Here is a 24,001-nt window from a genome sequence, read left to right on the forward strand (position 1 = left end):
CACATTTTATCTGCACAAATTACAACAAAAACAAACTGTGAAACTCTCAAAGCACCAACAAGGAAATGAGCAAACGCCTCCACTAACACACAAACACAGACACGTACACACACACACACACACACACACACACACACACACACAGACACACACATCTGAGCAAAGCTTCAAGGCGTCATGTTTCCCCTCCCCTTCGTCACCAGAGTCTTTGTCATCAAAACAAGACGCCACTCCGTGCAGCGAAGACGAGAAAACACTTTGACCTGCAGGCGCCGCTAGAGGAGTATGAGTAGAGGAGGCTGGAGCCTTTCTACCCAGCCGTCCAATCAGAGAGGAGGCCGGAGCCTTTCTACCCAGCCGTCCAATCAGAGAGGAGGCCGGAGCCTTTCTACCCAGCCGTCCAATCACAGAGGAGGCCGGAGCCTTTCTACCCAGCCGTCCAATCACAGAGGAGGCTGGAGCCTTTCTACCCAGCCGTCCAATCACAGAGGAGGCCGGAGCCTTTCTACCCAGCCGTCCAATCACAGAGGAGGCCGGAGCCTTTCTACCCAGCCGTCCAATCACAGAGGAGGCCGGAGCCTTTCTACCCAGCCGTCCAATCACAGAGGAGGCTGGAGCCTTTCTACCCAGCCGTCCAATCACAGAGGAGGCTGGAGCCTTTCTACCCAGCCGTCCAATCAGAGAGGAGGCTGGAGCCTCTGAAACTTGCATATATCCTGGATGTGTATGTTTTTCAGTGGCGGGCTGTGGTTTTAGACCGAGGCCTTCAATGACCTAACAGGTTCGGGAACCGAAACCCCTTAATACACGGCGCGTTCACACAGTCACCATATGTGGACCCACTCACAGTCACCGTGTGTGGACCCACTCTCAGTCACCGTGTGTGGACCCACTCTCAGTCACCGTGTGTAGACCCACTCTCAGTCACCGTGTGTAGACCCACTCTCAGTCACCGTGTGTAGACCCACTCACAGTCACAATGTGTGGACCCACTCACAGTCACAATGTGTGGACCCACTCACAGTCACAACGTGTGGACCCACTCACAGTCACAACGTGTGGACCCACTCACAGTCACCGTGTGTGGACCCACTCACAGTCACAACGTGTGGACCCACTCACAGTCACCGTGTGTGGATCCACTCACAGTCACAATGTGTGGACCCACTCACAACGTGTGGACCCACTCACAGTCACCGTGTGTGGACCCACTCACAGTCACCGTGTGTGGATCCACTCACAGTCACCGTGTGTGGATCCACTCACAGTCTCAGTCTCATCAAGACCTTCCTTTTCCCTGCAGAGGCTCGTCCTCCTCAAACCGGACTTTAGACACCGAACTTTACGGCCGGTGAACAAAGCACTGGTCCTGTGGTCCTGGTCTGGTCCCTACCTGGTTCTGTGCAGTTCTTGGCGGGCTCGGAGTAAAGCTTGGACTCGTTGTCGTAGATGTCCTGCAGGAGGTGACGACCCTCCCACCGCTCCCCCTCCTCACCCACCAGGCTGGGGGCGTGGTATCCTGGAAGAGAGAGAGATGGTTAGAATGGTTTCAGAGGACGGCGGACAAACCATTAGTGGCAGTCCGTCCGGAGGGCGGCGGACTCGGTGAAGGACGGCGAACGCATCACGTTGCGTTCGAGAACATAACAAGTGTTACGCAACAGTTTGACGGCGATGTCGCATACTTGTTGTTTTCTGCACATGGACGTTAGGGAACGCCGGAAGAGACGCCGCTGCTGTGCACTTAGGGAGCGATGGCCGTGACGCACGAGCTCTGAGCTTCTCACTTAATTGACGTTCCTGAACAAAAGGCAGACGGCGTCTCGTGTCGCGGCGCTTCCCGTGAGGCCGATCATTCCGGCTCAGCCATCTGGGTCACGGTATCCTGGAGCGCCCCCCCCCCCCCCCCCATCAACCTCCGACCCGGCTCCTCGCTCCCACCACGCACCGGAGCGCCGGCGTCTATAAATAGCGCCGAGCTCGTCTATATTTGTCGAAAACACAGATACATGAAATGTTTTGCAAGCAGCCGTCACGAGGCAGAGCGAGGACAGCGAGGAGAACTGGATGTTCTGGAGCGACGCAGAAACATGGCGGCTGTCAGAAAACTCAGTGAAGCAGCGACGATGCTTAATGTTGTCCTTCATAGTGTTTCTTTTTACTTCATATTAACACAATTAAAAAGATATGGAAATAGAATATTGTATTTTTATGGATTAGTAGTTTAGTGATGTATTATAATCTGTTTAGAGCTCAGGATAAACAACTCATAATTAATCTCTAATATGTTTTATATATGTTATGTTAATCACCATTTACTGCATTTCACAGGATTACATGTGAACACATTGTGGGGTGTGGTTGATGGGACTTGTACGTCTGAATGGAGAACCCTGATTGGTCCATGGCAGTAAGAGAAATGGGAAAGTGAAAGAATACAAAATAAAAAGAATGACGTGGCCCCGCCCTTTAAAACCAACTCCGTAGGGTTCCTTTAACCCGCGTTCCTCTTTATCCTGATTACTTAAGAGCCGTCGACCCGGCCGAGTCACTGTCGTTGTGTCCTTGAGCAAGACACTGAACCCTGAATTGCTGCCCGTTGCTGTTTCTCTGCTGTATTGAGCAACATGGAAGTTGCTTTGGATAAAAGCGTCAGCTGAATGAAGTGTGACTGTATTACAAACAGGTCAACATTCATAATAATAATAAAGTGTTGGTCAGTTTCTCTACTCGACAATCCCATTTTGATGCAACAACAATGATTGAAGCGAGGCGAACACTGCAAAAAAGGATTTTTAAGAAAGTAAAAAAGCCTTGTATCAAGAAAATAAGTCTGATTTTTAGCCCAAAAAGAATATTAATCTTGTCAAGCATTTTTTGCTTAGAAAAATTATCTCATTTTAATAAAGTGAACCTTACTTTTTCTTGTTAAGATATGCAAGCTAATTTTGAGCGAGAATGAACCAGAAACAGAGTATAAAAAGGTTTCACAATAAAACCCAGAGCAGAGACGAGATTATTTGTCTTATTTTAAGAGTAAGACCGTTTGCAGAACTTCTCAATTTAGGAATGCCATGAAACAAGAACAATTAAAGTTTTTTTTAAAATTATTATTATTATTATTATTATTATTATTGTTTCATTGCAGGGCAGAACCTGCTGCTTCATGTCTAACACACACTGCCTGGCCAAAAAAAAAGTCGCCACCAAAACAAAGGTCACACACTAATATTTGGTTGGACCGCCTTTAGCTCTGGTTACTGCACGCGGTTTATTCCATCCAGTGTTGCATTATTTCTCACCAAGATGTTCTTGTGTTGATGATGGTGGAGTCTGACCGCTGCAAAGCCTCTCCAGCACATCCAAAGAGTCTCAATGGGGTTCAGGTCTGGACTCCATGTGTGAACATGATGTCTCATGCTCCCTGAACCACTCTCAATGGAATACCCTGGTCGTTGCTGAACCTAGACCTGAGCAACTGCAGCAACTGCAGCAACAACAGATCATAGCAATGCCCCCACAGGCTGGTACAGTAGGCAGTAGTAGTTAAATGCAGGTGGACACTTTGCTTTTGGCCAGGCAGTGTATTAAGATGACAGCAGACTGGTCTATACAACACACAACATCATACTAATAACCATGCTGAAAGAAAACTGCACGGCCCATAAACGAAACAAAATGAAAAATGGACAAAATGATAAGACCCTTGACTCAATTGCATGTTAAAACACTGAACATGCAGTACGCTGCAGCATCGGCAAGTCACTGATATTCTATTGTTCTCCTGTGACATACATGTGACAATAGCTCAGTGGTTAAGATACTGTCCTTGAATCAGAAGATCAGAGGTTCAATTCCTGTCCAGGACAATCCTTTTTGGTGGAATTTGGCTTAATTTAAGATTTTCTGCCTAGTTTAAAAGTCTCATTTTAGTCTTTCAGAGCCAAGAATTTGGGGCTTATTTTAAGAACTCTTGTCAAGAAAAAAAAATCTTACCCCATTGGCAGATTGTTTTGCTTGATATAGGATGATTTGATTGAATATAAGATGTTTTTGCTTCTTTCTAGAAGGGCTGTTTTTGCAGTTAATAGACTGAAACAATTTCCAAAAACAATACATTATGATACTCAACGCATGGTGATACTCAACGCATGGTGATACTCAACACACTCAAGTGTCGTGATGAAATGTGATTCGTTCTCATGACCAGATACAGCTGGAGGTACGAGCGCCGAGCCGTCAGCTGCAGAAGAAACGTCGCCTTCATGTGAAAAACAAACGCAGCTGACTGCTCGCGTCCACAAACACAACTGAAGGGTGAAATGTGCCGGAGCTCCACAGCTGGGACCGTACTGTATGCTCTTCCTGAGCCCAAGCTCCTGTGTGTGTGTGTGTGTGTGTGTGTGTGTGTGACATTAGTAGTAGACGTTGGACATCTTTATAGCTGGAAAACACTCTTTGGGAACTTCTCCATCTGGTCTCTCCTCTTCCCAGAAGTCCTTCATTTGTAGGACTTCACAGCGCTTCAGTTTACTCGCACCACAAAATAAAACGTGTTCACAACAAAACGCAGCGTGAATAATCGTGCCGGGACAAAGTGGGCGTGGCTTATCTCTGTCGCTGAAAACTCTCGGGAGTGAAGGGCGATAGAAGCTCCTGCAACTGTGTCTGGACACGCGGACTGCTGTTGGTTCACGGGTCCTTCTGCCCAGACTCCAGACCAGCAGGAGGCGCTACGGAACTCAGAGGAGCGGGTGGAGGAGCGGCGAGAGGCAGGCGGGTGGAGGAGCGGCGAGAGGCAGGCGGGTGGAGGAGCGGCGAGAGGCAGGCGGGTGGAGGAGCTGGAGGCGGAGCTAGTGAAGCAGAACGCATCGCCACGGCTGAGGTTGCTATGGTGATGTGACGTAACAGATAAGACGAACTGGGGAGGAGGTGATGACATAACAGAGTTACACACACACACACACACACACACACACACACACACACACACGTGCTGATCACTGAGGAGCACAGATGCAGATCAGTGCTGCATTATGGGACCGTGACCAGGACAAAGACCAGGACCGTGACCAGGACCGTGACCAGGACAAAGACCAGGACCGTGACCAGGACCGTGACCAGGACCAGGACAAAGACCAGGACAAAGACCAGGACAAAGACCAGGACAAAGACCAGGACCAGGACCGTGACAAGACCAGGACCAGGACCAGGACAAAGACCAGGACCGTGACCAGGACCAGGACCGTGACCAGGACAAAGACCAGGACCAGGACCGTGACAAGACCAGGACCAGGACCAGGACAAAGACCAGGACCGTGACCGTGACCAGGACCAGGACAAAGACCAGGACCGTGACCACGACAAAGACCAGGACCAGGACCGTGACAAGACCAGGACCAGGACAAAGACCAGGACCGTGACCAGGACCAGGACCGTGACCAGGACCGTGACCAGGACCAGGACCGTGACCCTTCTTGACCCGTTCTGACCCCGTCCAGCTGCCGTAGATGTTTCACATGAAGCTGGTGGATGACGAGACGTTCCGTCTGCATGGAACCAGAGCAGCGCTCCTCCTACCCTGGAGAGTGAGTGTGTGTGTGTGTGTGTGTGTGTGTGTGTGTGTGTGTGTGTGTGTGTGTGTGTGTGTGTGTGTGTGTGTGTGCGCATAAGGAACTCAGGGTGTGTGTATGGAGCCAGAACGTGGCGTCCATGTCTTCATGCATCTTTCTCTTCTCGCGGCGTCTCAAATGCTTCAAGTGTCTCCGTCAGAGCTCACAACGTCGCTCCTCGCCGCATGAGGCGCTTCGTCTTCATCGCAGCAGCCTCAATGTTTGTATGATCATGGTACCAGCTGGCATCACACACACACACACACACACACACACACACACACACACACACACACACACACAGCAGCGTGCGCGTGAGGCGTCGTCTCCGTACGTCAGCACCACTCGTGTCCATCAAAGGAAACATGTGCTCGTGGGATGAAGGTGACCTTCAGTTCCAGAGCGTTGCTACGACACGATGCTGTGCAACAACATCTCACCGCAGTGTGACAACAATATAGTGAAAACACTTTGACATTAAAAAAACATCTTCATATTTAATAACGGCGCCAATACTTCTGCACACATTCATGTAGGAGATGTGTTATTTATCTGGACTGAAGTTTCTTATCACGCATCCTAGTGGTCGTTATCATGTATTACACCAAGCCACAGGAGTAACGCTGCATTATGAAATATGAATGAAGAATATGAATGAAGGGAGAGGAGGAGGAAGAGGAGCAGGAAGAGGAGGAAGAGGAGGAGGAAGAGGAGCAGGAAGAGGAGCAGGAAGAGGAGGAGGAAGAGGAGCAGGAAGAGGAGGAGGAGGAAGAGGAGCAGGAAGAGGAGGAAGAGGAGGAGGAAGAGGAGCAGGAAGAGGAGGAGGAAGAGGAGCAGGAAGAGGAGGAAGAGGAGGAGGAAGAGGAGCAGGAAGAGGAGGAGGAAGAGGAGCAGGAAGAGGAGGAGGAAGAGGAGCAGGAAGAGGAGGAGGAGCAGATACTACTATTAAACTCATCAACACTCAATGTGAGGTGCAAAGAAGAGGAAGCAGAGCAGGAAGAAGATGAGGAAGAAGAGGAAGAAGAGAAGCAGGAAGAAGATGAGGAAGAGGAGAAGAAAGAGGAGGAGAAAGAAGAAGACGAAGCAGAGCAGGAAAAAGAGAAGCAGGAAGAAGATGAGGAAGAGCAGCAGGAAGAGGAGGAGGAGCAGGAAGAGAACCCGGTAGAGGAGGAGGAGCAGGAAGAGGAGGAGGAAGAGGGGCAGGTAGAGGAGCAGGTAGAGGAGGAGGAAGAGGATCAGGAAGAGGAGGAGGAGGAGGAGGACTTAGAAGAGGACTAGGAAGAGGAGCAGTATGAGCAGGAGCCCCACAGGGTCGTGTCTGGAGTCCATCAGAGGTCAGAAGGTGAAGGTGCTCTAATTAGAGGGCAAATGTGAGGAAGACGAGCACTAGTGTGAGGAAGACGAGTCACAGGTTCAGTGAAGTCCACTGTACTGCTTCTTTAGATGGGAAACCAGGACAAGCTGAGAAATGTATGATAATGTCAACATATAAACAAACAATTGTGATTCTAATTTTTGTCAACAAAGTCATTCATGTGTTCTTCATCCAAACCACAAATGTAGTGAGCAGTTTTAAACGAAAAGAAGATGAAAGCAGGACCGTGACTGAGACCTGGACCCATATGCAGACTCTGTCTACGTCGTCTATGGATTCATACGGACTCGTCTAAACTTAACGATTAGGAAGGAAAAGGATAGAAATGAGGCGACATCATCACTCCAAGAGTGAAAGTCCGGTTTCATATTCAGGAAAAAGGACTTTAAGAGAACGACGGACATGAAAACACGTTCACTGGAACTTTTCTGACCACGACTTTACTAAATCTGCTCTTCCTTCGTGGCTGGCGGCGTTCGTGTCTCTTTGGACGAGCAAGTCGTTGGTGTGTTGTCACACAGAATAACGACGCCATGGAGGTGCCATGGAGGTGCCATGGCACCTCCATGGCACCTCCATGGCGCGCTGTCCGAATGTATTACAGAAGTGCCATTTTTCCCGCTGTCAATCAGGCACCTCCAACATCCACACGCTCCTCTGCAACACACACGCCGACACATGGATGAGTCAGTGTGTGTGTGTGTGTGTGTGTGTGTGTGTGATTATAAGAATCAGTTTGTTATTTGTTACACATTCAACGACCGACCGTAATTGCATCATCATAGCTGCATTTTGTCATGTCAGCTGTTGAATCGTCAGCAGACACACTGACTTTGGTTTTAAGACACATTTACACGTCGCCGGGTATTTACAGAAACAAATATTTCTGGCCCTCCATTTTCAAAAATAACGTTGTATACACAAGATCGTTTTCCAAAAGGTTTCTGTTTCCATGAACCCGCCACCGAGCGCCGTCATGACGATGCCAAACCTGAGAGAGGACGCCCGTGTGAGACCTGATGCATTTCTAGTCGCACACGGTTTGAGGACCTAAACCTCCGTTTGACCTCGTGCACGCGCTGCAGTTTTCATTGATCTCCACTTTGGCCAAAGTTTTTAGGAATGATCGTTTTCCGTGATAAAACCTCCGTTTTGGAGTAAATGAAAGTAAACGGGCCTCAGGTCATTCATTTGTAAACACAGCTAACGACAGCAGGGCCCTGGTCCACGTACCTGGTTCACTGATATAACTGGATAACTTCCAGGATAAGATGACGTAGATCAGGATTTTCGGTTCCACGAAGCCAGTTTAGATCAGTCACCATAGCAACACATTGAAATCCCCTAACCTGGTCGGGAGCAGGTTTAGTGAAAGTTCACTGGATAAGTTGTTCACTCCCACCGGACAGAAAGCAGCTCTCTTCCTCATTGATGAAGGAGCGATATTAGTTTTATATTAGTTTTATAGGGAGAGAGTTCTTCCAGATCGTTAAGATCCGTTCTCACATCATGATGACGTCATATGAGCGCTGTCCATTCTGCTGACAAGGAAAACTTTATTTATGAGACTTTCTGGAGCTGAGCGCTGTGTACACAATACACACTGTACACACTGTAGACACTGTACACACTGTACACTGTACACAATACATACTGTACACAGTACATACTGTACACTGTACACAATACATACTGTACACAGTACACACTGTACACAATACACACTGTACACACTGTACACAATACACACTGTACACAGTACACACTGTACACAGTACATACTGTACACAGTACATACTGTACACACTGTACACACTGTACACAATACACAGTACATACTGTACACAGTACATACTGTACACAATACACACTGTACACAATACACACTGTACACTGTACACACTGTACACTGTACACACTGTACACAGTACATAAGTACACAATACATACTGTACACACTGTACACAGTACACAATACAAACTGTACACAGTACACACTGTACACAATACACACTGTACACAGTACATAAGTACACAATACACACTGTACACAGTACATCCAGTACACAGTACAGTACAGTACTCAGTACACAGATCACAGGGTTGTGTAAAACACAGCTGGCTTGTTAGTGAACATGTTTGTGTCCGTGATGAGAGAACATGGTGGAAGCTGCTGCGTGCTGCTCATAACCTTTATTTAACGCTTTAGAGACACATGGATGTGTTGAGACACTCAGACTCATATGACCGTCATGAGTACAGGATGCATATCATTACTGTAGATCACCATGAAGGTGGACTCATGATAACAAGACTTATCCTGCTTCAACTGATTGACTTTATGATTATGAATAATACATACTGAGACATACAAGTGTTCAAACTCCTAGTTATATGTAATCTACACACATAGGTTACATGAATATACACATAGCTCATGATACATACGTGCATACAGTACATATATCCTCATAAGTATATATTCATTTGTATACTACTACCAGCAGGCACATTTAAATATCATCTGATTGATTTGGTGATGAGGCACTTAAAATTAGCAGAAACATTTTATTTTGTTTGACACATTTGTCTGATATGTTGCTTCAGTGACTCGTGTTACGCAGCGTTACGCTGCGTTGACAACAGGAAGTGTTGTGAATATTCACTACGCTTGAACGTGAAGCACCATTAGGTTTTGTCATGATTATGGACTTAAATTCATCACATGTAGTCATGATCATCTTCTGCTTGTCAGCAGAGAAAAGAGGCCGTCTTTCTCTGAGTGTATTTGTCATTTTAGAAAGAGAACATCATAAATTTGGCGTTTGACTTTTCTCCCTTCTGAAGAGCAGCGGGCACGCACAGTTATCCTGAGAACTGACGTCTGGTTAGAATGAAGGAGAGCGTTTGAGGGAGGATCCACCTTCAGGGAACCGACGTATCCTGTAGTCCATCATCTCGTGAGGTTAAGCTGGATAACAGGACATTTGATCGTATTTGTGGAACCACGTACGTGGAACAGGACCCAGGCCAAGTGCTTTACTTGAGAAAAATCTTCAGCTTTTACGTCAGAGGAAGACATGTTTCCTGTTGGTCCTCTCCCACCAGAGGATAGCGGTCGGACCTAAAGCGTAACATTTTGACCGACGTTGGATCCTCGTTTCCCACCCAAACATTGGCTTTACCAGACCTGCAAGTCTGGAGAACCAGCTACCGCAGAAGAACCAGGAACTGGATGGTTTGGTTAGTCGACCCCTCTACGCCAAAGTGGAAGAAAGGATTTAAATAACAAGACTCTACAGGCAGCCACCAGAGGAAACCACAACCCTATGGCTCTGCCCAGATACAGTTAGCAATCTTTGTTCCTTTTTCAGAAAGCCGTGTTTGGTTGGTTAGACTCGCAGACGTCTTTTTTAGATGCACCTGCTGGGTGTTTTAATGCCACTTGGAAACAAACTGGTAATCAAGCCAGACTTAGAAGTCCAGATTGCCTCTTGAACAGAGTTCTGAGGAGAAGAGCAGGCTGCAGATAAGGAGACATGTCATTCATTATCTTTCCAAAGAGGAGATGACTATCCTCAGCAGACGTCCTTTCCAATAGAAATGGGTTTTCTCATCTCCAGCATAACAAGCGTATCTCCTCCGGTCTCATAACACGCCTGCTCAGAGACACCGATTGTTCAATTTGATTAAGAGTCATCAGAGAGTTAGATGAATCCAACCAGAGTAATTTAAAGCATGGTGGGAATTGCACCGAGGGTGTGTTTGCATTGGTGAGGGGAACCAAAGGGTCCTGGCTAATCGCTGAAGGAGAGCTCAAACACGCCTCCCACCGAGGAATCAACCAGAGCCACTCAGAGAATTCAGACCAAAGCACGAGTATGTGAACCAGCATTGTCCTCTTTCTTCTACAGGAAGGATGAACTGCGGTGATTATTGGTGAGATTGTTCATGAGGACAATTCAGTAAACAATACTGAAATATTATCACAGTATATTTCAGTATTGTGATAATATTTCAGTATCGTAATAACATTGCAGTATTGTGATAACATTGCAAAATTGTGATAATATTGCCGTATTGTGATAATATTGCAGTATTGTGATAATCCATAGGCACTAACCTACATTTTACTGCAGATTAATTCTCAGTGAAGATGCTGTGAGCCCGGTGGCCTCAGGTTCATGTCGACTGTCCAGGACCTCTCTGATGGGAGGAGGTGAGGTGCATGCACAGCTCTGCTCCTCCAAACGCTTCATGTGGACATTTTTCTCCTTCTGCTGCACTATTTTATGTCTTTATGTCTTCAAAATTAGATAGATTTTTATTTTAGGCATTTTCTATTGCTATCTACATATTTGTAGCACTGTTCACTGACTTTGTTGTGCACATAACAAACAAAGACTGCAGACCAGTGGGACAGCAAGCAACAGCGACAACAAACCGGAAAGTCATTGTTATAAAATATGTTGTGAATATGCAGATGAAGAGACATTTAGTTCTGTTAACCAGCAAGTCGAGATCAGTCAAGTCGAGATCAGTCAAGTCGAGATCAGTCAAGTCGAGATCAGTCAAGTCGAGATCAGTATCCGGGCTTCAGGTACATCTACTCAGCTGTCTGTGCATTCTCCTCAATGAAGACGAGCAAAAGGAGGAAGAACCGGGTTGAAGACCATTAGCCTTCAAAAGGCTGTGTTTTGGAGCGTGAAATCAAATCCCCCAAAAACACAGGAAATGTCAACAATGGATGATCGTGCTGAGCCTCCAACCTCGTGTCCATGGCGATTACAACACCGCGGATGACAAAGGGCCTAATAGACGATGAAGAGGAGGAGGGACATGAAGAGGAAGAGAGAGAGAGAGACAGCAGGTCTATACAGGGTCTCTCAGTGGTCACACTCGTCCTCGTTCCAACTCTTCCTCCTTTCATCCGTCTCTCTGAAGCCACGCGAGCGTCCCAGAATGCACCTGGGGCTAAAAGAGGCTTCGGGTGATAAATTAGCCCCACGTACTGGGGAGCGAGGGAGCGAGAGGAGGTTAGAGAGAGAGAAAGAGTGAGTGTGTGAGTCTGTGTGTGTGAGTGAGTGTGTGTGAGTGAGTCTGTGTGTGTGAGTGAGTCTGTGTGTGAGTGAGTCTGTGTGTGAGTGAGTCTGTGTGTGTGAGTGAGTGAGTCTGTGTGTGTGAGTGAGTCTGTGTGTGAGTGAGTCTGTGTGTGTGAGTGAGTCTGTGTGTGTGAGTGAGTCTGTGTGAGTGAGTGTGTGTGTGTGAGTGTGTGAGTGAGTGAGTGAGTGAGTGAGTCTGTGTGTGTGAGTGAGTGAGTGTGTGAGTGAGTGAGTGTGTGTGAGTGAGTGAGTGAGTCTGTGTGTGTGTGTGAGTGAGTCTGTGTGTGTGAGTGAGTGAGTGTGTGAGTGAGTGAGTGTGTGTGAGTGAGTGAGTCTGTGTGTGAGTGAGTCTGTGTGAGTGAGTCTGTGTGTGTGAGTGTGAGTGTGTGAGTGAGTGAGTGAGTGTGTGTGTGAGTGAGTCTGTGTGAGTGAGTCTGTGTGTGTGAGTGAGTGAGTGTGTGTGTCCTCATGAGTAGACACACACCATGAACACAGGTGAGGTGAAGCCGTCTTGCTGAACCTGAACACAATCACAAAGTTATAGTTATTTTATTATTTTTATCATAATTATTTTGTAATAATTAAAAGTTATAGCTTTTCTATAATGTAGTTTTTCACAAATACACTGCACATATTATAATTATTTGTCCTTTTCCCGTATTAGAGCTTATCTCATTGCACTGGTCTTTGGACTTAATGTCTTGTTTTCTAAGCCGCCTCGGGTGCGGTGGCATGTCGGTGGCATGTCGGCGGCATGTCGACGGCATGTCGACGGCATGTTGTGGCATGTCAATGGGTGCCGGCGGGGTGGCTGGCTGCTCCGTGTTGTTGTTTCATTATAGCTTACTGTAAAACTACATAGTGTAGCATACTGTAATATTACATAGTGTAGCTTACTGCAATACTACATAGTGTAGCTTACTGTAATACTACATAGTGTAGCTTACTGTAATACTACATAGTGTAGCATACTGTAATACTACATAGTGTAGCTTACTGTAATACTACATAGTGTAGCATACTGTAATATTACATAGTGTAGCTTACTGTAATACTACATAGTGTAGCATACTGTAATACTACATAGTGTAGCTTACTGTAATACTACATAGTGTAGCATACTGTAAAACTACATAGTGTAGCATACTGTAATACTACATAGTGTAGCATACTGTAAAACTACATAGTGTAGCTTACTGGAACACTACATAGTGTAGCATACTGTAATACTACACAGTGTAGCTTACTGTAATACTACATAGTGTAGCTTACTGGAACACTACATAGTGTAGCATACTGTAACACTACATAGTGTAGCATACTGTAACACTACATAGTGTAGCTTACTGTAACACTACATAGTGTAGCATACTGTAACACTACATAGTGTAGCATACTGTAAAACTGCATCGTGTAGCATACTGTAAAACTACATCGTGTAGCATACTGTAATACTACGTAGTGTAGCATACTGTAAAACTGCATCGTGTAGCATACTGTAAAACTCCATAGTGTAGCATATTGTAACACTACATAGTGTAGCATACTGTAACACTACGTAGTGTAGCATACTGTAATACTACGTAGTGTAGCATACTGTAACACTACATAGTGTAGCATACTGTAACACTACGTAGTGTAGCATACTGTAAAACTGCAGAGTGTAGCATACTGTAATACTACGTAGTGTAGCATACTGTAACACTACGTAGTGTAGCATACTGTAAAACTGCAGAGTGTAGCATACTGTAATACTACGTAGTGTAGCATACTGTAACACTACGTAGTGTAGCATACTGTAACACTACGTAGTGTAGCATACTGTAACACTACATAGTGTAGCATACTGTAAAACTGCATCGTGTAGCACACTGTAACACTACATAGTGTAGCATACTGTAACACTACATAGTGTAGCATACTGTAAAACTACAGTGTAGCATACTGTAACACTCCATAGTGTAGCATACTGTAACACTACATAGTGTAGCATACTGTAATACTACGTAGTGTAGCATACTGTAAAACTGCATCGTGTAGCATACTGTAACACTCCATAGTGTAGCATACTGTAACACTACATAGTGTAGCATACTGTAACACTACATAGTGTAGCATACTGTGTCCCCAGCACACATATCCATCGTATACATCCAGATGACACTCTGCGGGTCCTCCTGAAGGCCGTGTGATCCGGCTGCCGCTGGATGAGCCGAGTGGCCACTTCAGGATCAGCTCAGGATGTGTTCTGTGAGTGCACACACTCGCCATCTGTCTCACGCAACATTCATTTACAAACACCATTCTGGAATGAAAGGTGCCTTTATTCTCACTGCGCTTGTTAAATCATTCCCTCATTCTTTGATTTGAAAGAATCTCCCAGAGCTGCCTCCCCACATGATGCAAAGCGCTGTGTGGTGATCCAGAGCCCAGAGATCAGAGTCATCCAGGATCTGCTCAGGATTCATTATTCATGGTTTGAATTAAACATCAGGACCAACATGGAATCAACAGGAGCCTCGTCATGAAATCATTATTTTCCAAAACCTGTGTTTGTAGTGCTGAGAATGTTCAGCTCACGAGAACTGTGATTGAATACCGTCTGTACACGATGAATGAAAAGCCCGCAAAGTAAAATGAATTCATAAAAAGCGTTTATGTAGCAGTAGCGCTCTATGTAGCAGTAGCCCTCTATGTAGCAGTAGCCCTCTATGAAGCGGTAGCGCTCTATGTAGCGGTAGCCCTCCATGTAGCGGTAGCCCTCTATGTAGCGGTAGCCCTCTATGTAGCGGTAGCGCTCTATGTAGCAGTAGCGCTCTATGTATTGGTAGCCCTCTATGTAGTGGTAATTCTATATGTAGCGGTAGCGCTCTATGTAGCGTAGCGCTCTATGTAGCAGTAGTACTCTATATAGCAGTAGCCCTCTATGTAGCGGTAGCCCTCTATGTAGCGGTAGCCCTCTATGTAGCGGTAGCCCTCTATGTAGCGGTAGCCCTCTATGTAGCGGTAGCCCTTTATGTAGCGGTAATGCTCTTTATGTAGCGGTAATGCTCTTTATGTAGCAGTAGTGCTCTATGTAGTGGTAGCGCTCTATGTAGCCGTAGTGCTCTATGTCTATGTAGCGCTATATGTCAATATGTAGCGGTAGTGCTCTATGTAACAGTAATGCTTTATGTAGTGATAGCGCTCTATGTAGCGGTAGTGCTCTATGTAGCACTTTGTCAATATGTAGCGGTAGTGTTCTATTTAACAGTAATGCTTTGTGTAGTGGTAGCGCTCTATGTAGCGGTAGCCCTCTATGTAGCGGTAACGCTCTTTGTAGCGGTAGTGTTCTTTGTAGCGGTAGCCCTCTATGTAGCGGTGACGCTCTATGTAGTAGTAGCCCTCTATGTAGCAGTAGCGCTCTATGTAGCAGTAGCCCTCTATGTAGCAGTAACGCTCTATGTAGCAGTAGCTCTCTATGTAGCGGTAGCCCTCTATGTAGCGGTAACGCTCTATGTGGCGGCGGCCCTCTATGTAGCAGTAACGCTCTATGTAGCGGTGGCCCTCTATGTAGCAGTAACGCTCTATGTAGTGGTGGCGCTCTATGTAGTCGTGGCCCTCTATGTAGCGGTAGCGCTCTATGTAGTCGTGGCCCTCTATGTAGCGGTAACGCTCTATGTAGTGGTGGCGCTCTATGTAGTGGTGGCGCTCTATGTAGCGGTAGCGCTCTATGTAGCGGTAGCGCTCTATGTAGCGGTATTGAGTGACAGGAAGCGGACCTGTCACACCGAACTCTTGCAAAAGGCAGGCCAGAAGCTTTTGAGTGACTCACACCTGCAGCTGATCCTCTGAAGGTACTTTGCTAAAGCAGGGCGGGAAAAGACGTCTCACTCAACCTAAAAACAACATTTGACTTGCTTTCGTTTAAAAACATGTTTGCCATGTCAGTTTTTTGTTCCAATTTGGTACATCTCTCATTAAAAGGCTCCCCCTCAGCATTTAATTGTTCTTCCTCTTGTAAAGTCTTTACAACAGAGAGTAAACACCTTGACTTGCTTGTTTTCCCATCCCACAGTACCTGATCTGTTTCCAGGTTCAACCCATGGAAGATGATTGTGTTGCAGCTGGACTTGAGGTGGTCCGCCATGGAGGACGGAGGGATGAGATGAGAGCAGAGCGGTGGGATTTAGATGGAGGGAGGGATGATGGAGGGAGGAGGATGGAGAGGGAAAGGAGAGAGAGAGCTTGTTTGTGTGAGGAGTGTTGCTCTCTGTGATCACGCAGGCTGACCCAGATGCAGCTGAATCAGACACAGCCCTGTGTCTGGAAGAGTGTGTGTGTGTGTGTGTGTGTGTCTGTGTGTGTGTGTGTGCTCGTGCGTGTGAGTGAGAACACGACAGCGTAGTTATGAGAGCTAAAGAGCTGGAGGTAGAGAGGAAGAGCGACAGAGTGTTCCAGGCAGATTGTCTCTGTTGTTCTTTTCGGGTCACGAGCCCAAAAGGCCTCAAAGTAAAAGCTGCGTTTCATCGGATGGAACCAGAATACTCGTTGGTACTATCTTTTGCACAGTATACCGATACTCGAAAGGTATTGCAATACCCATGTTGTTTGGGGCACTAAACTAGGGAAATAAGGAGGAAATCTGATATCGCAATATCTTATTTTGCTTATTCACGGTTTGATCCAAAAGCTTCCATCCCGACATTGATGCACTTCGAAGTGTCGCTGCAGTTTGTGACGAGGTGAAGCGGTGCCTGGACCACAAATACAATACGGACCACTGCTTCTGTTCTTACCTTTCACAATAAAAGCCCTCATCCGCTGCCTCACACTCTAACATATGGTTAGCGTGTAACATGCTAATGCACGGGCTAATGTCACCACCGCTCAGCTACAAGTGAACCTTGTCCTGTGTGTGTGTTTCGTGAGCGTTGTCCTGTGTGTGCGTGCGCACGTGTGTGTGCGTGTGTGTGTCATGCAACAGCTGTGCAGCAGCAGCATTTAAACACGGGCGTCACATTTCTAATTTATTTTTCCGATGTCTCCATGTTTGTTTTCACCAACTTGCTCCCGTCACGTTGACCTGGGACCTCCGACCTCTCCGACCTCACCAGAACACAGCACCATCTAGTGGACATAATGAAGGATCGATACTCGTCCGATGTGAGAGTACAGACGTCGCCATGTGGAAAACTGAACAAACGATCTTCAGACCCACACAACAAGTCATCTTTGATTCCGTTTGACTTTTTGTTGTTGTTTCCCGCTCAAACCCTTTCCTCTCTCTTCCTCCTCCTCCTCCTCCTCCTCCTCCTCGTCCTCCTCGTCCTCCTCGTCCTCTTCTCACGGCCGTCCTCGCTTGCTCCCACTCGTCCTCTTGTCTCTTTGACTTTTTGTCTGATTCTGGCCCCGGGCTCCTTCTGTGCTGCTCGCTCCGCCCGTCCTCTGCTGCGGTTACGCAATGAGATCATCTGGAGACTAATGCCGTACATCTATACGAGCAGCCATTAGCGGCATCTCTGTAGCATGACCACTTGTCTGCTGGTGTCGCGCACGTCTTTAGGCTCGTGCACAGATGGGCGATGGAGGACTTTGGCTTGAGCAGCAAGGCTCAGTGTTACTAAACCTCCACATGTCAACATGTGTTGGCTCGTATGGAGTAATCCTCCACCCGACGCTGCTTTTGTCCCGGAGCTGGTTTGTACCTTGAGTTTTTCAGGAGGGAGACGGACGGATCGGCTCCGAGGGAAGAAAGCCACGTGCCGGTCCGCTGGGCCACGGGGGAAGACACACACACCTTAACACATGGGTGTGTGCGTGTGTGTGTGTGAGCGTGTCCAAGACCTTGACAGCCTCGGCGTGGCCCCAAAGGCCACATGAGAAGAGAAGAGGTCCCGTGTGGATTGTCCTTGTGAAAAATGCTGTCAATTAGCACTAAAAGTCAGAACACATTTGTCCATCCGATGAGTTCACTGCTGACAGGAAGTTTACAGGTCCAAGCAAGCGCAGCCACTTCCTGCTCAGGGAAGCCAATGAGAGGGGGCGACTCCTCTGGTTGTATAGAAGTCGATGCTTCATGTGTTAAAGCTGCATTCTCTCTCCTGACCACCAGGGGGCGACTCCCCTGGTTGTATAGAAGTCTATGCTTCATGTATTAAAGCTGCATTCTCTCTCCTGACCACCAGGGGGCGACTCCTCTGGTTGTATAGAAGTATATGCTTCATGTGTTGAAGCTGCATTCTCTCTCCTGACCACCAGGGGGCGACTCATCTGGTTGTATAGAAGTCTATGCATCATTTGTTAAAACTGCATTCTTTTACTGACCACCAGGGGGCGACTCCTCTGGTTGTATAGAAGTCTATGCTTCATGTGTTAAAGCTGTATTCTCTCTCATGACGACCAGGGGGCGACTCATCTGGTTGTATAGAAGTCTATGCTTCATGTGTTGAAGCTGCATTCTCTCTCCTGACCACCAGGGGGCGACTCATCTGGTTGTATAGAAGTCTATGCGTCATTTGTTAAAACTGCATTCTTTTACTGACCACCAGGGGGAGACTCCTCTGGTTGTATAGAAGTCTATGCTTCATGTGTTAAAGCTGCATTCTCTCCTGACCACCAGGGGGCGACACCTCTGGTTGTATAGAAGTCTATGCTTCATGTGTTAAAACTGCATTCTCTCTCCTGACCACCAGGGGGCGACTCCTCTGGTTGTATAGAAGTCTATGCTTCATGTGTTAAAGCTGCATTCTCTCTCCTGACCACCAGGGGGAGACTCCTCTGGTTGTATAGAAGTCTAAGCTTCATGTGTTAAAACTGCATTCTCTCTCCTGACCACCAGGAGGTGACTCCTCTGGTTGTATAGAAGTCTATGCATCATTTGTTAAAACTGCATTCTCTCTCCTGACCACCAAGGAGCGACTCCTCGGGTTGTATAGAAGTCTATGCATCATTTGTTAAAACTGCATTCTCTCTCCTGACCACCAGGAGGCGTCACCATGACTACTCGACCGATGAACATCAGAAGGAACACGACTCAAAGTCATAAAGCTTGTCGAAAATCGTCCATATTCCAAAAATGACTTTTCCATAATGCCTCTGTGATCAAGCCACTCCAACGTTAGTGGCCTCAGCACGCTGCCACAAGCATGTTGTTTCTTTACAGCAGCCGCACACACACACACACACACACACACACACACACACACACACACACACACACACACACACACACTCTAAATGTCATCTGGTGTATACATCTGCACTGATCCTAATGGGATCATTTAGTGTTGTTGTGTGCATGCCGTGTTGTTGCGTTGTGTGTCTGCTGGTCCTCACTGATCTCCCTGCACTCTGACTATATTGTAATAGTACATTACATTCTTGCATTATTATTTCACATGTCAGCTTCATCGTCTCCACCTTGGTTTCCTGCATCGTGCTGCTGGCGGCAGAGAAAGGTGTATTTTGTTGTTTTAGGAATGTAAAATGTAACAAGTAACTCACAATGAAAACTAAAGAGCATGAAGACCCGTGCAGATACTGTGATGAGCCCACAAACTTCCCTTGAACGCGGTTCTCCCTGAAGATGACTGTAATTATGTAACCGCATGAACACGCGTGTGATGCCCTCACCTGCTTTCTGCGCCGCAGCCCGGAGCCCCAGCGCGAGCCCCAGCAGCAGCCCCGCGAAGCACACCTGCAGGGCGAACGCGTCCTGCCGCTTCCTCCGCCTGGCAGCGCTCCTCCGGCGGGTCAGCATCACTCCTGCTGCTGCTGCTGCTCCGGCGGCCGTCTGCGGCATCCCTTCGACCAGCACGCGGGCCATGGCGCTCTTCTCTCGGCGTGTTTCTCCGGACCCCCCCTCCCCCCCACCCCGCCCCTCCCGGCGGTGGGCGCGAAGGTGAAGAAACTGAACGAGGACGAGCCGGAGAGGCGCGCCGCGGGTCAGCAGCTGTGAGACGGGAGGACACGAGTGGCGTGTCCACGGACATGTAAAGCACCCGGATGTAGCAGGCTGCAGACGTCCGGTCCGACGTTTCAAAATAAAACTCAATCGGTGCGACGTTATGGTGCAGCAAGAAAGCGTTTGGCAAATGTAATAATATAATAAATAATAATGAATTAATAATGATTCAATAATAGTAATATGATTATTATTATTAATAAAACATAATATAATTATCTTCTTTACAGTGCATCGTTCTCTTATTTACAGTGCATCCTTCTAAAAATGTTTATGATGAAATGTTCTAAAGGTTACAAAAATAGCATTCATAAATGATTCTGCCCTATTAATAATATAGCAGGCTGTTTATTAGTGTTATTATTACATCACAATAGGATAGCTACAATATACGAGGTCTAGAATCTCCAGTTGACTTCTAAGCGTCTCTTTCCCCCGAGGTATTCATTCACTCATGCAGACTCATTATGGTGACTTGTCAATTATTATCTTAAAAAGACTGGAAGTTATCTTCTGGAAAATGAGTCTCTTGGGAATTAATTATGTGCAGCTGTGAGAAGAAACGTCTGTTGTAACGATGTGAATAAAAAGCTCCGTTGAAGGGGACGGCCAACGAGCAGGCCCGTTGGAAAGAGGCCGAAGGTCACTCGAAGGCAACACGGGAGACATGCTGTTTATTCTGTCCAGTGCAGAGGAACATAAAAGAGAAAGTTGAGCCGTGATGTTTGGCTTCCCGTCACTCCGACTGCTCCGGAACGTTCCGGCGTCACGAGGGAACGTTCCAGCGTTTGCCCAAAAATCTCTTTGTTCTTTCTGCTGTCCCATCCAGATCTGTGGAGTGATGTCATCACGGTAGGACACCAGAGAGATAGGAGGGAGCGTGACAGAGCTCCCAGATCACACACACACACACACACACACACACACACACACACACACACACACACACTTTCTTCGTGACGGATTGGGCCTAATCCTCATCCTGAGCAATAGGGGCTGACAGCCGTGATTCCAGACAATGACAGTGTCCTGGATTAGGAGGCGAGGGATTGTTCAACACAGATCCAACCCGGGTCATGTGTGAGTCTCCAGAGTGAGTCTGTGATGTGTAACATCAAACATGACATGTGATATTTGACATGTGATGTATGACATGTTGTATATGACATGTGATGTATGACATGTGATGTATGACATGTTGTATATGACATGTGATGTATGACATGTTATATATGACATGTTGTATATGACATGTGATGTATGACATGTTGTATATGGCATGTGATGTATGACATGTTATATATGACATGTGATGTATGACATGTTGTATATGACATGTGATGTATGACATGTGATGTATGACATGTTATATATGACATGAGATATATGGCATGTGATGTATGACATGTTATATATGACATGTTATATATGGCATGTGATGTATGACATGTTATATATGACATGTTGCATATGACATGTGATGTATGACATGTTATATATGTCGTGTTGTATATGACATGTGATGTATGACATGTGATGTATGACATGTTATATATGACATGAGATGTATGACATGTGATGTTTTTTTAAACACCTGATCGCAACTTGTTGATCACTTAAAATGTAGACAGTCAAAAAGTATAACTATATGTACACTCACACACACACTCACACACAGACACACAAACACACACACACACACACTCACACACACACAAACACACAGACACACAAACACACACACACACTCACACACACACAGACTTACACACACACACTCACACACACACTCACACACACACACACACACTCAGACAGACTGCGTTGTAGCGGCTGTTAGCCTCTCCGTTAGTCTCTCCGTTAGCCTCTCCCTTAGCCTCTCCGTTAGCCTCTCCCTTAGTCTCTCCGTTAGCCTCTCCGTTAGCCTCTCCCTTAGCCTCTCCGTTAGTCTCTCCGTTAGCCTCTCCGTTAGCCTCTCCCTTAGTCTCTCCGTTAGCCTCTCCGTTAGCCTCTCCCTTAGCCTCTCCGTTAGTCTCTCCGTTAGCCTCTCCCTTAGCCTCTCCGTTAGCCTCTCCGTTAGCCTCTCTCTTAGCCTCTCTGTTAGCCTCTCTGTTAGCCTCTCCGTTAGTCTCTCTGTTAGCCTCTCCGTTAGCCTCTCCGTTAGCCTCTCCGTTAGCCTCTCCGTTAGCCTCTCCGTTAGCCTCTCCCTTAGCCTCTCCGTTAGCCTCTCCCTTAGCCTCTCCGTTAGTCTCTCCGTTAGCCTCTCCGTTAGCCTCTCCGTTAGCCTCTCCGTTAGCCTCTCCCTTAGCCTCTCTGTTAGCCTCTCCGTTAGTCTCTCCGTTAGCCTCTCCCTTAGCCTCTCCGTTAGCCTCTCCGTTAGCCTGTCTGTTAGCCTCTCTGTTAGCCTCTCCGTTAGTCTCTCCGTTAGCCTCTCCGTTAGCCTCTCCGTTAGCCTCTCCCTTAGCCTCTCTGTTAGTCTCTCCGTTAGCCTCTCCGTTAGCCTCTCCGTTAGCCTCTCCCTTAGCCTCTCCGTTAGCCTCTCCGTTAGCCTCTCCGTTAGCCTCTCTGTTAGTCTCTCCGTTAGCCTCTCCGTTAGCCTCTCCATTAGCCTCTCATGTGTCGCCCCACATCGAGCTGTCAATCATTCCAGGGTTCCGTGTCGTCTCTTCCTGATCTCACAGGGTTCAGTTGAACCGCTGGAAGGAACCTTCTGTCTCTCTGATGAGGCGTGTTCACTCTGACCGAGCGGTGGTTCAATCTGTCCGTGTGCCGTCACAAATAATTATAATGGATGAAACGTGTAAAAGTAGAACACATTCCATCCTCCTCATCGCCAAAGAACATCTGTGGAAAGATGGACGCAGAAGCAGCGGCTGAACCTTCGGTGAAGAACATTTACTTCTTCCAGGGAGGCATTACATCGCTCCATTCAAGACCTATATATATATATATATATATATATATATATATATATATATATATATATATATATATATATATATATATGATTCTCTTGAAGCTGGATTCGTTCTTGCCAACACCGTTTTATTCACGTGTCTGCATTCTGCGTTATGAAAGGACAAACATGTAAAAACATGTAAGGCTTCCGTGGACAGCGTGATGCCTCGTGCAGGAATCCTCCGTCAAACTGAAGATTTCCCATTAACACATTCAACAGTGATCGTATAGTGATCGGTTTTAACATAGAAATAAAATAAATGAACAGAACAGAAAATGGATTTGTAAAATACAAATACAATAACAAAAATGAAACATTAACACAGCAATGTAACGACCTACTGCTCATACCTGTGTTATGGAAGGACAAACATGTAAGGCTTCCGTGGACAGCGTGATGCCTACAAAGACGGCATCGCGTTAGCATTAGCGCATTAGCGAGTTGCTAGTAACATTCATACGAACAAAGAGAAGAAAACAAATAGTCAACTTAATAAAATAATAATAATAATAATAATAATACAATAACTTTTCATACAACAAAAACAGCTCAACTCTCACATACTTTTACAACAAACTAATACAAACTTTTCCACAGACAGTCAGACATGTTACCTCGTGCAAGAATCCTCCGGTAAACTGAGGATTTCCCATGGTCCTTTGCGTGTATATGGGACACAGGTACACATTTACAACAGCAGGTGGCACAGTTTTCCTTTTTAGCTGGATTTATAATGCATCTTTTTTAACTATGTTATACATAGTGTTACATATATATATATATATATATATATATATATATATATATATATATATATATATATATATATATATATATATATATATATAATATTGTACTGTATATATTATAGACAAGAAAAGACAAGAAGTGGAAGTAGTCATCATGGAGGTCCCTCATTGGTTTGTGGACCGCCAATGATTGACAATTCCATATTTTGTGACCCGTCAATCACCTAGTCTCCCCACCCCAAAGAATCCCTTGTTTTAT

At 46.3% G+C, this 24,001-nt stretch overlaps 2 protein-coding genes across 2 annotated transcripts in view; both read right to left on the bottom strand.

The window, feature by feature from the left end:
• Nucleotides 1-19,916, bottom strand: part of slc24a3 (solute carrier family 24 member 3) — a 71,105-nt gene extending 51,189 nt beyond the window's left edge. Inside the window, exons 1-2 of the mRNA XM_068599368.1 lie at nt 19,704-19,916; nt 1,394-1,519 (exon numbers count right to left, since the gene is read on the bottom strand). Coding sequence (XP_068455469.1) covers nt 1,394-1,519; nt 19,704-19,896 — 319 coding nt within the window. The 5' untranslated portion in view covers nt 19,897-19,916. The remainder of the gene's footprint in view (nt 1-1,393; nt 1,520-19,703) is intronic.
• Nucleotides 19,917-21,004: 1,088 nt separating this feature from the next.
• On the bottom strand, nt 21,005-23,646 carry LOC137801910 (circumsporozoite protein-like). Its single transcript, XM_068599347.1, has 3 exons — nt 23,608-23,646; nt 21,855-22,643; nt 21,005-21,016 (listed from the first exon to the last, which is right to left on the bottom strand). Exons 1-3 carry the CDS (start codon nt 23,644-23,646, stop codon nt 21,005-21,007), a joined length of 840 nt encoding a protein of 279 aa, XP_068455448.1.
• Nucleotides 23,647-24,001: the final 355 nt, after the last annotated feature.

The sequence above is a fragment of the Clinocottus analis genome, unplaced genomic scaffold (genome assembly GCF_023055335.1).
Source record: "Clinocottus analis isolate CAN_PGR_092001 unplaced genomic scaffold, fCliAna1.0.p SCAF_46, whole genome shotgun sequence".
NCBI lineage: Eukaryota > Metazoa > Chordata > Actinopteri > Perciformes > Cottidae > Clinocottus > Clinocottus analis.